The sequence below is a fragment of the Melanostigma gelatinosum genome (genome assembly GCF_949748355.1).
Source record: "Melanostigma gelatinosum genome assembly, chromosome: 15".
NCBI lineage: Eukaryota > Metazoa > Chordata > Actinopteri > Perciformes > Zoarcidae > Melanostigma > Melanostigma gelatinosum.
In genome coordinates, this window is record NC_136648.1 from 11,217,670 (window position 1) to 11,230,590 (window position 12,921).

General features: G+C 44.1%; 2 protein-coding genes across 2 annotated transcripts; both read right to left on the reverse strand.

Moving 5' to 3' along the window:
• Positions 1–115: 115 nt before the first annotated feature.
• On the reverse strand, positions 116–7,052 carry serbp1b (SERPINE1 mRNA binding protein 1b). The gene is made up of 9 exons (XM_079284661.1): positions 6,712–7,052; positions 5,668–5,848; positions 5,227–5,379; positions 4,754–4,825; positions 4,262–4,336; positions 3,592–3,769; positions 3,260–3,325; positions 2,769–2,993; positions 116–1,950 (listed from the first exon to the last, which is right to left on the reverse strand). The coding sequence occupies exons 1-9, from the start codon at positions 6,965–6,967 to the stop codon at positions 1,891–1,893; spliced, it is 1,266 nt and encodes a 421-aa protein (XP_079140787.1). The 5' UTR covers positions 6,968–7,052; the 3' UTR covers positions 116–1,890.
• Positions 7,053–8,966: 1,914 nt separating this feature from the next.
• Positions 8,967–12,921, reverse strand: LOC306788685 (3-keto-steroid reductase/17-beta-hydroxysteroid dehydrogenase 7-like; the record flags this gene model as incomplete). Its single annotated transcript, XM_079284289.1, has 9 exons — positions 8,967–9,215; positions 9,445–9,546; positions 9,629–9,685; positions 9,782–9,886; positions 10,015–10,209; positions 11,640–11,754; positions 11,904–11,996; positions 12,102–12,305; positions 12,887–12,921. The coding sequence occupies 9 exons, from the start codon at positions 12,919–12,921 to the stop codon at positions 9,123–9,125; spliced, it is 999 nt and encodes a 332-aa protein (XP_079140415.1). The 3' UTR covers positions 8,967–9,122.

Sequence of the window (12,921 nt, forward strand, 5' to 3'; positions counted from 1 at the left end):
TAAGTGTAAACAAACCCCTCTGGTTTGTTTACATCACCCTCATGTTCATATGGGATTTAAATGGAAAAGCATCGACATGAAACACCACAGCTTCCTTATGCTTTAAGCAATGAAGAATCCACAGCACATTTGTTTACAACTTTTTAAAATCACAGTATTGATTTCAAACAACCCAAACAGCAATTGGCGGAATACATGTAACACCTCTAAAGCAATTCATTAGAACAGGGATGTTTGCAGAGAACGCTTCACCGTCATGTGGCTCAAACAGTCCTACGAGAAAAAGTGCTCCAGCCGTCTGTATCAGTGCATCGCCAGCAAGTATTTGCAGAACAGCATGTAAAGCTTTAAAATCACCCCGTCGTGTTCATAACATCCCACCCCCTCTAAACCTAATGTAAAACACACCCGCTTTATTAACAGAAAATGCTCACTGGAAATGCTGACACAGGTGGCTAAAAGCACCGTAAGCGTACGTTACATTCTGTAGCTTGTGATTGTTGACAATGATGGCCAACTTTTATTTCAGACAAAGTATGCACTGATGAAATTTAAAATAAAAAAAACAGCAAGTACGGTTTACAGAAGGGGGAAACAATCTTGAGAGGACTGGTGCTGATAAAACCTAGTGCTCCGAGAAAAACATTAGAGATACTCTTAATAGCAAGATATGTCCAGTCTTGTCTCATTCTCACTTAGATTTCAACAATCACGTCTCAATAGACGCTATGAACTACTTCAGGTGATAACTTGTCTTCTATTTTGAGAGTGGCAAGTTCAGAACAGAGGAATACTTAAATTCTAAGTAACTAGCTGTCAAATTCACAGTCTGTCTCACACTTAGCTGCGCGCACACACACACACACACACACACACACACACACACACACACACACACACACACACACACACACACACACACACACACACACACACACACACACACACACACACACACACACACACACACACACACCCTTAACAAAAAAATACAATATTTGCTTCGTGGTCCTGAAGTAAAAGTAGCATAGTCTGTATGCCCTACGAGGACCAGCCTAAAGATATACACATTGGGCCTTGGGACACCTTGAAAACACAGGTAGCACATCTGGATCAGGGGATACAAAGCATCACTAACCACTGGTCCACCAAATAAAAGGCAAGCTATCAAAAATAAAATAAAAATGGAAACGAGGCAGTTACTTTCACTGCACAACAAGCAGAAAAATACCGAGCTTTTGTCAGAAGTTACTTTGCCTGGTTACCCATCCTGAATTTGTGCCTCGCAAAGGGATGGGTTGTCAGGATCAGAGTAATTACACTTTAAATGCATGTTTAGCCATACTTCAGATATCTAGTACACGTATCCTATGTAGTGTAGTGCTACCACATCAGTGTGTGTTACTGGGAGGAAAAACTCCAGTAGAAAGTATTTTCTAAGATGACTGCATAATACTGAGCTGAAGTCATGGGTGGGGGGGGGGGGGGGGGAAGCACAAAAGCTTCAGGGGAAGAGATACACACACTTCAACCTAATTGCAGAAATGCATTAATTCAAGCAGCACAAAAATAATCAATGAAGTATGCATAATCTCTGAAAAATAAATAAATAAAAGTAGTATGAAAACATCCCTGCTTTCATGTTCCTAAATACAAAACTTCAGTGTAACAAGAGGTCCTTTTTTGTCTTTTGTGCTCCTTTTAAAACAGGTAACATTTTTAATCCTCTGGTGGTGTGAGTGGTATGGAATGAGTCTTTTTTTTTGTCATTTAAAATCTTTTTCTTTTTTTCTCTCTTTTCTTATATACTTGAAGATGTAAGCATGCAAGCCTCGTAGAGGAGGGGCCCGGAAGGGCTGATCGGTGGGCCGGTGGTGGAAAAGGAACCTTTTAGGCCAGAGCTGGAAAGGCCTCCGGATCGTCCACGTTGGGGACGGACACTCCACTAGCCTGGAGCAACACACACACACACACACACACACACACACACACAAAAACCAGGACAAGGTTAGAGTGCTATAATCAATACTTCTATATTAATGGATCGCAATACTACTTGTATGCGAGAGGTGTCGGTCATAGTGACAGACCCACAGATAAATCAGTGAATTTATAGTTCCCGTCAGCCAAATGAAGTGTTTCAGCAGAAACAGACAAAAATAATCTTTTGAAAGTATTTTGACATCATTGTGTATGTGTAGAACATGTCAGAGCTGTACAAAGTTCATATTTATTTTCAACTTAACACTTGATTTCAACAAATTGATGCATTTAACTTTAGAAAAGGTACAAATGGTGTTCCCTTATAATCTCTCAATCCTGTGGGAAACACTGCTTACTTTTAAATATATAATAAACAGTCTGAAATTAGTACAAATATTTGACTCAGTAAATATGTAATTTAAGTAGAGCTAAAACAATAAGTGGATTAATTGAATGACAGACAAGTAGTCTGCACCAATGGTTTCAGCTTCCCAAATGTGAATCTCTGTTTATTTTCTGATTGTAAACTGAATATCTTTGGATTTCGGAATAAATCAACTTGATCTTTGGAAAATTGTGCGGGGCGTTATTCACTGCCTTCCAAAATGTTATAGACCACACACACACTCAACTGACGAAATGAGAAAACAACTGTCACTGCTCTGTTATTTCAGGGCCTTAGTGGTTCCACAGCAGGTTTTCCAGCCTGTTCACAGTCAGTGCGCGGAACCCTTTGTGAGAGACACTAAACCGTTGCTGTTGAAAGCAACAGATTTTATTGTTACCTTTTCGGGCCGTCCTCCGCCGCGTGCCGGCCTGGTGCCTCCCCCGGCACCACCACCACCACCACCACCACCTCCTCCGCCGCGGCCTCCCCTGCCTCCGCGGGCTCCCCCGCGCCCGCGTCCGGGGCGGCCCAGGTCTCCAAAGTTGATCTCCAGCTGAGATGTGATGTCGTTGGCTGGTTTGCGGAAGTGGTGGTCACTGGACTCGTCGGGGGCGCCCAGCGGCTAAAAACAGACGATGAAAGTATGTCAGACATTAACTTCCCTCTGTACTGAGCTTTGTTTTTAAACGAGTGAACATGTGTCGCTTAGCTGCTTAGCACCAACACACTTTAGATTCATCAATTCCTCTGGAGCCACCCAAAATAAAAATGAATAAACTAATTCCAACATTTGAAGGTGTATTAAACCACTGGCCATTTTCTAACAGGGGGGTTTTATTAAGACTCAACACTGATAGTTGTGGACTGTGGTGCGAGCGCTGCAGGCACCTTGCTGAACACCGGCGCTGGCTCTGCTTCCGTCTCTACGGCGTCGATCAAAGCTCCAACAGGCCTCTGAAAGTCAAAGACAACAGAGTCCGATGAGCTGGCGAGACAGACAACGATGTGCATCTGAATCCAAGTTTGTGCATGCGGCACAGAAGTCACCTTACTAGGTGTCACAATGTTCCTTTGAAACTCATCAATCGGCAGAGCAAGGCTGTGAGCTTTGTGATAATGTTACATGTATGATGAACAGTGCTCAGACTAGTCTGTCAGGTTTCTGTTAGAGGGGAGAAAAGGTTTCTGTTCTCCATGTTAGAATAAATCACCGTACTTACATCTTCACTCTTGGACTTGTGCAGCACGTATCCTTTCTTCCACTGGCTGTCGGCTCCCTCGTTGGGCTTCCGGATGTTGAACTCCACCTTGGTGCGCTCCTTGTCCTGCATGGCCTTCCACTCGTCCAGGGTCATCTCTTTGGGGCCTTCGTTTTTAACTTCTTCAGCCTCGTTCTCCCTGGAAAGCCAGCGGCAACAATGTAGGACCTTTAAACCTCAAACTGACAATCCTCTTGGCTCTATACATGCTCTTTAATCCTGAAGCCAAAAGGTCGGAGACAATGTTCACCCGGTTTGCGCTAAAGCTTTGTAACGAAAATGCACATGCAGAGGAATCGTTTGTGACACAGCACAACGTGCAGAATCCAAAGGAAAACGCCTGTGATGACATAACTCCAGTTACAAACTAGGGATCATAAAAGATCATAAAAGAAAAATAGTAGTTATTAGATGTTCGATTCAGTAAGTGTCCTGTTCATACGAGTCAGCCGTCAGTACAGAATCCAGTCTGCAGTGTAGTTGCACTTAAATGATAAACCACAGAATTGTACGGCAACGTTGTGATCAAAGATTTAAATTTTTACTGCAATTGTATATTTGTTGCAAGTATCAGTTATCGGCCTCCTTGATTACTTGCAACCTGAACATCTGACAGGAAATGGACACTCACTTGTTCTCGGAGCCGGCTGGTGCGTTTTCCTCTCCCTCTGGGGTCGTCTCTGGAGCAGCAGTCTGTTCAGCCTCACTGGGAACAAAAGACACACACAGCCACCATGTCAATACGAATACATTACCTCCAGCTGAAACATTACCTCTTAAGTTGTACCTTTCCAAGCTAGATCACAAATGCACATATACGCTCAATAGTGTGCGTGCTGCATCCAGTCTATCTAATGTTACTACACATTTGCTAGAATAACAAAAAGCTAAACTGACTGAATGAGCAGGATTTTTCTCTTGGTGCGTGGACCATAACCCCCAAAACACGATACGCACCAAACACTATTCTGTAAAATGTTCCATTAAAACTGGAGCACTTGAATTTTTTTTCAAAACACAAAAACAGAGCCACTTTCTATCGGCCACACGTGGACAACAAAGTCTGTACAGACTTCAGCGGCACATTGTTATCCTGCAGACAGTGACGCTCGGATAAACTCACCTCACTTCCTCCTTCACGTTGCCCCAGCTGTGTGAGCCGCTGCCGCTGCGCTTTTCCTCGCTTTTCTGATTGCTGGAGCAAACAGAGGAAAACGCACACAATGATATGCAGCCTTAAAAAAACTAAAATACTCACTGCCCACAACGAACAGTGATTCGAAATCCTTTGACCTCAAGTCTGAGACGTCATTATGAAACATTTTGAGGTGCCATTTGGCTCCGACTGTTATTCAATGTTAAGTCTAACGTTGTAGTAACTGCCTGTAGACATGTTAGCCCGGTTAGACCTGAAGTTTTAAATCAACACAAATGTTAAAAGTGCCACCTGGTCCTGGAATCCTTTGGCAATTAACTAGCTCCAGAAAGGGCCTCTTGATAATAAATAAAGATTCAAGAACAGGGTGCTTTGGCATGTAGTCCTTTCTATTGATATATTCACTGGTCTTCTATGGTCTCAGTTGAGGACTGACTCACGATTTGTCATTGCCGCTGTGCCTGTCGAAGTCTCGTTTCCCGCGGGAGTCGAAGCCTTCACCTCGGCCTTCACCCCGGCCCATGCCCCGTCCTCTTCCACCACGCCCACCTCGGCCGCCACCACGCCCTCTCGGGGGCCGGTCTCCAGAAGGCCTGGTGGACAAAAACAGACTCTAAATTAAACCCCAAAAAATAAAAAGTGTAAATAGGACCTTCATCAGAGGAGTGATCAGCACTTATGACAATCATGTGACAATGATAATGTCAGCGGCAACAATCTACAGATGGCTGTGCGGTGGTGTTGAGGTTGAGTTGGCTAAGATTATATCAAACTCTTGCATCCACCCCCCCCACCAACGGTCCTGTGATCACACCAGACAGCCTTCAGCTTATCAGCATGTTTAAAATATGCTCTTCCGTCATTCATTCCAAAATACCCACTTGTCTGCAGAGAACTCTCCACCTCCCTCGGGCTTGTCCTCAGGCGGCTTCTCGAAACGGCGCTCGCGAGGAGGTCTCCGGTCCGGCCGCTTGTCTCCAGGTCGCCCGTCACCCTGCCCACCCTGATGCTGGGAACCAGGCTGGCCCTGCTGGTCTGGTCTCCGGCCCACTCGCCTGATACCTGGCAATCACAAGACCATAGAAGTGGAGTCAAAGGAAGTCATTTGTATTAGCAGAATAACTCCTTGATGTAGTCCTTTTTGAGGCTGCTTTGTCGTAAACACCCTTTAAAACCATGTATGTGCAGGAACAGTAGAGTGGAGGATACATGCAGGTGAATGGGGTGTACCCACCTCTTTATGGTAGTTTACAGTGTATCAGCCAAAAAGCCACATAAATATGTAGGAGAGTACACCCACCTCCTTCTCCTGTAAACTACTCCTCCACCTCGTGATACGCCCACCAACAACAGCACGCTGCACTTACTTACACTGTGCATACTGTTAACAATACTGGCCAGCAGGGCCTCTCTCTTCATTACCTCGGTGCTATAGTTTTTAGGGCTCAATTTTAGACGACTAAGCTTTAAAACAAAAAAAAAATGAAGTATTCACTGAAGGTAGACGTCTCCAACTCAAACAAAGAGCCGTCCGTCAGTGCGCAGGTGAATATTTTTGCGCATTCGCTGTTGCGAAGCCTGCAGCCGCTAACCGGCCGCTGCGTAGCATCATCCACCAGACGGTAACCCGACACTGCACCTTCCTGCAGGATGCTGGTGGGAACCATGGCTGCGATGCAGCCTTCTGCACGGAGCTCTGCAGGTGTGCTTCCACCTGGAGCCTCTCCGTGCAGCTCCTCGGTGCGGACAGCCTCTTGTTGTCTCGCTAACCTCGGTCTGTCAGGTTTGACCTCCCGCTGTGTTACGCTCAGAACAGCATCAGCTAACGCAGCAAACGGGGGGGATGCCTATGACAGTTGATGCGAAATAAAGATGAAATTAAACATGCACTGCAGCAAGAGAGCAGGGGAATTGTGTTTATTAACCTTCTTTCTTCAGTGGGACCGGAGCCTGGGACTCGTCCTTCTTGTCCAGCAGCGGGTTCTTTCTGTCCTTCTGTGACTCCTTCTTCGGCTGCTTGGCGGCTTGAGCCGCGGACTTGGCGGAACCAGCGGCGGCCCCCTCCTTCTTCTTGTTTTCAGCCGCTTTCAGGATCTCAAACGGGTCGGACTCGTCGTCTAGTAACTGGTCGAACCGGTTGGTCACGACGCAGCCGAAGCCTTCTTGCAGGTGTCCGGGCATGATGGCGCCCCTTCAGCGGGATTCACCTCCGATTCTACGAGGCTTGATGCGAACAAATCGCTGGATGCTGCCACAAGATGGCTGGGAGAGCTGCCCCTTCTCTTCCGGTGCGAGCACCATCCGGGACATCGCGTAGCGCGCACCAATCTCCACGCGCGGTGGCGTGCAATGTTTTTATTTACATTATGTAACTATTTGCTCTCGTGTCCTCGGAGAATAATCCGGGTTTTAATTGATTAAGAGGAAATGACATGCAAGGGAAGCGTTGAATAGTCTCTCGTTAGGCTGGTAATATGTGGCTGCAGTAAACCAGGTCATGATGACAGAACAAAACAATAACAATGTGCATGCGTTATGACATATCCCATGGTTTACCGAAATAAATGCATATTGATATATTTCCTTATATCATACCATAGCTCTATTACTTTGCACTGCCTTAGTGAGGTCAAACCCCAGTGGCACCTTATGTGCAGCTATGGCTCTGTGCTGATACCACGGCCACACGTATCATAAGATGAAGTGGGATTTGTCAGTTCATAAAAAACATCAAATGCTGTGGTGAGGGCCAGCAGGGACATGCTGAGTAACAGTTGGTGATAACAAGTCTCCCCGCTGTACGTGCAGCTCTCAGCGCACTTAAAAAGCTTTCAAACCGGTAGGACATGAATTCAGGAAGCTTTTTATGTAAGTTGAGGCATGCTTTTTTTAAGTCGAGGATGCAGTTGGTTTTAAATAAAATTTAGAAGAATAAAACCCATTTAGGGTCCAGGGCACGCCTGGATGTTTAGGGCCATTGCTCATTTTCACCTGACCATCGAAGACATGGAGACATGATTGTAAGCTCACAATCTGATCCAGTGGTAATGTGTGTGAGGATTTGCATATTAAATAAATGTATTTTCAATTGGAGAAACGCCTCCATTGTTGCAATGAAACTATTTAATAATAAATGCCAAATGTGGAATATTTCCTTCATAAAGCTTCAGGTATTTAGCTGGAATTATCTAAAATAGCTTTTAAAAAAAGTACATTTTCTTTACTTTCCCATTTTCTTCATCTCTATAATAAAGCAATAATAGATATTTAATTATTTCCATCTTTTTTTTGATCAATAAAATGCAGGAGTCAATCTCAAACAGAGGAGGCAAAAAGGCAAATATCTTGCAACTTAGTGTGGCAGCTGTGCATGTCTGTCAGGAACAGCCAACGCTAAAGGAACTCATGCACTAAGCAGTTTATCCAGCAAAGCCTTTTGCCAAAGCAGTTCAATTAAACATGTCAGTGAGAGGATATTACTCAAACAAAGCCTGTGCATAAGAGGATGTGAAAGGCCGAGATGTATCACACTATGCCATTTCAAACATCCGAGTTATTCTGACACTGTGTTTGCTCGATTACATTATTTTCACCCAACTGTGCATCGTAATTTATGATTTGTGGACAAGGAAGCCACTGATGACAGCCGACGGTGGTGCTGGTGGTCGGTGGGTGGACTCAGTAAAGCAGACCATACACAAACCCGCTAATTAAAGCTGCACGCCTGTTGTAGAATAAACATGATACAGATATCAGGTGGAGGTGCAGCAGGCGGTGGTTTCTACATTACAACCATAGAGAAACAGGTTAGACTCCTGCTGGTTATTGATCTCACGAGGGTGGAAGGTTCAGGACATGCTAGATTTGTGTATGACCAACCATTCTAAAGATATTTATACATTAAAATATGAAAAAGGCTGGTAGAGTTGTGCAGGAATGATTTATTTTTGTACGCCAACCCCGGAAGTTAGCATCACACTGGTTCCCTCAACAAAAAGCCAATGAGACTTTTACAATGGATTTAAGATTATTGCAGAAAAAAGGCACACAAGACACAAGTTTAAGATACTTTCATGGTTTGTTCAGCAAGATAATCTTCACAAATGAACGCCACTTTTATGATTTTTGAAGCGTGAATGCAAACACCTGAAGTTGAAAGCAAACGTTTGGCTGTAAATGAAATACACAACGGTCTGGTAAGCGTGAGTAAAATAAAGGCTGCCTCTTTTCCATGTTTTAGGATTCACGTGTACACAATAGACACAATAGACCAAAACCGTCCCTTTATATAAGACTCACATTTACTCTAGCTCACTAAAGTCCATGAGCGTCCTTGTCAGCATTTTTCGCACTCGTTCTTTCTGACTACTTTCTCAAGATCAAGAAGTTTTGAATAGAGGACCTCAGACATTTCTTCATCGATGTCCATCTGAAACAAGAACAGAAACACGCAGGAAATTAGAATTCGTTGCATGTAAAGCAGATCACATGAATCACGTTTTCAAGGTTTCCTGCTCGGTATTCCATAAAAAGCATCTCAACTGATCCCAGTCAATCTCATAAATATTTGATTCTCGGATTCAGGTTATCTGAGGTTCACGTAGAGCAGACTTGAGCAGGATATAATGTCTGTGGAGCAGCGGCCTCTGGTTACTCACCTGTCGAGGCTGAGTGTAGTTCCAAGCTCCAAGTCCCGACGTTAAACTGTGATACTTTGCTCTCGGGTCCAGAGACTCTGGGTTTTGTACAAATAACCAGTGCTGTGAAAAGCCAGAGCAGGACATTTAGTGTTCATGGTGCAGTCATTGAGGAGAAGTTAACAGGACGGATTCGACAACATACCAGCGCCTCTGCTCCGTTGTATGGCGTGAGTGTGAATGTGTTTGTGAAGATCCTAATCTGTTCAGCACAGGAAGAAATATGTCACAATAGCATGAGACTGTTCATACGCAACTCGACTCAAGCGGAGATGAGCAGAGTACAAACGTCACTCACCAACCACATGATGGGCGTGACGAGGATCCAGAAGAAGGAGGGGAGAATACCGTAGGTCAGATTAGTCATCACCAGTCCGGGACACATTACGGAGGAGAACAGCCCCTGTCACAGAGAGAGGAAACATGTATTCCACATAACAGATGCATGTTTCAGTTCCTCCTAATGTGAGGTTTTGACTCTGGGATGTGGGTGGCTGTGACAGTAATCTGCAGACTGTGTGACTGACAAACCTGGCTGTTCTTGTGTCTGTTGAGTGCCAGGCTGAGCATGTCTGATGCGTACTTGGAGGAGCTGTAGGGCTCCATCCCATTTCCGTGCTGCACGTCCTCGATGCTGAAGGCAGAGCGGCAGGCGTTACTCGAGGAGGTCCACACTATCCGGGACGTGTGAGCTGCCTCACACAGCAGAGGCTCCAGCTCCCTGATCTAGACCACAGAGACAAGGACATCAGGTACTTTTGACTTTTGACCCAATTTAATTTGTCACGTCATCAATTCAACGACAAAAACAAACATCTCTATATCATATACATCATCTATAACATATACCACACCACAATATTTCTTTCTGTCAAAACATTCATACAGTGATAGATTTTATCCACATCATCCATCCTAGCAATTCTATTTTTAATGCTTCTCTCTATTGTTGAACACGGTGGAGGTTTTGCGAAATCGTGATGTCTCTACCGGCCAAGCCTTGTTTAAATCAGGCATATGACTCGGAGGCTCTTATAAGATTGCACCGGTTAGACAGACAGGCTTCTGTTGTCCAAAACCCCCTGCTGCACTGATGTGTACGGGTGGGCGCACACTCATTCACCTATACACACACACACACCCACACACCCCCCCAGGCGTGCTTCTCGGTTCATGAGAGGGAAAGGGGAAGCCTGAAGTTCAAGCAGAGGGGGCGCCACCAAGGCGGCCGGAAAGACAGAGGCACCCGAACATGTTTTGGCCATTAAAATAGTTAATCATTCTTCTAGAGAAAAATAGGGAACTTCCAGACAAAGTCAAAAAGACCGAGTCAGCAGTTCTAGGGAGACAGGAGGGCGTTAAGGTCGTTAGTCAGGCCCCGGGGTACATATGAATAAACATACCCTTGACCGTGAAGTCACTGAAAATGCTGACAGGCTTCTGCCTGCACGGAGGAAAACTTTAACTTTTTGCAGGTCTCCGGACTTTGAGAGTCAGAGTTTTTAAGAATACTTAGAAGATTTTTTGAAGTCGAGTCAGGAGAGAAAGCTCACTCTGTCCAGTCCTGCGCTGGGTGAATCATTAACTTTTTCCTCCGTAGGCTACACAGCCAGCCCGTCTGCTGGCTGAGTCAGGGCTTTTAAAGATCATTTGTCTGTAAACTGCTCTGAAGAGATTATACTTTGATTAACGATTTTTTTCTCTGTATTTTGGACCAAGAGACTATACTTTGATTTAAATGCAAATAAATAAATAACGAATTAGTTTCTTCGACCAAATCCTTTTCTTCATATTTTCTTGAGAAGCCAGCCCAGAGAGGGGTTACGCCTCAGCAGATCCCCTTCAGCCCCTGAGGTAAGTTGTGTTTGATCCAGCTCGGTACATTACTGATGGCATTCTTTACATGCTCCAAACCACACTGATACTTATTCTAATAATAAAAAATAAAAAATAAAAATGAATTAATTAATTTTTAATTTTTTTTATTATCGAATTAAAAATCGTGAGGGGTCACCCCCCAGATTCACGTAACACTATATGCAGAGGCAGAAACTAAATCCATCCTGTATGCAAATACTACTACACTATCTCACACCATATAATGATGAGGACTACATATATATTATGCCATATTAAGGAATTTGTCCATTGTGTACCAGGAGAAAATGACCGAAGAGGTTGGTGGCAAAAACCTCCTGCAGACCGTCTGAGTTGAGCCGGTCCTGTTGAGTCAAGAGACCCTCTGCTGTCACAAACATATTGATGACATTCCTGCAGTGAGTGAGGTGGTGCGTTATTACACAACAGCATTGGGCAATAGACAGCTTGCACTAGTATACAGCCATCAAGCTTTGAACCTGTGTGAAATCAAAAGGCATAAATCAAATGAAGCAAGTCAGGAACTGGTTTGGGGGCTTTACCTGGAGAACAGACCCTTGAAAAAAGCTTTGACATCAAATTGTGGATTGGGCATAATTCCTGCATTTAGATACAGAAAGTCAATTCTGTTGTATCTGTGGAAAAACACAAATGTGCATCAAAGAGCAATCTCAATCATAGTTCAGGTATTACAGGTGAGACCGCAGCCTCATGACATCACTATATCTTGGTGACGGTACCTGGCTTTGAACTCCTGAGCAGCAGCGAGCACTGACTGCACAGAGCCCACGTCCAGGTGCAGCAAGTCTACACGCGCGTTGGAGTGAGAGGTCAGGAGAGCAGAGCGGGCGGCCTCGGCCCGCTGCATGTTTCTGCAGGCCAGACACAGCCGGAGACGGCTGTCCGTGGTCAGCAGCCTGTCGCACAGGGCCAGACCGATGCCGCTGGGTAAAGTGACGGATGACAGAAAACACAAGCGTGAAAACAAACTTTTCTAAGGAGCTGTGTAATTACTTAAATGTAATATAATACCAACTGGTAAACATAGAGGGATGAGAGTAACACCTGGAGAAGGAATTATAAAAGGCAGATAAGAAACTTTTTTTTTTAATGTACCTGGATAATAAGAGAGAACTCTATATCTACGCAAGTCACATCATTTTGATCAAAATATTCCAGACAAGTGCATTAACATATAACTGAAGTCTTCTCAACATTGTAAGTTCTTAATACTTACAAGTATGTGCAGCCTATGATATATAATGAGTTTTTTTCTTCACTTTTAATATATTTTGTATTAAATGTTTTTGACTTTTCTAATATGCATTTATTATTGTGTTTATGACGCTCATACAAAAACTTGATGAATTAAAGAAAATTCAACGAGTAAGCATTATTACAGCACGTTTCTGTCAAGTTAACAAATGCATTCAGTGTTCATTAGCTCGTGAGAGGAGTCACTTTGTAAGAAACGTGACAAACCGAGTGTCTATTCATCATTATAACGCAGTTTCATGTAACTCACCTGCTCGCGCCGGTTACAAGAACAACCTTCTCCAT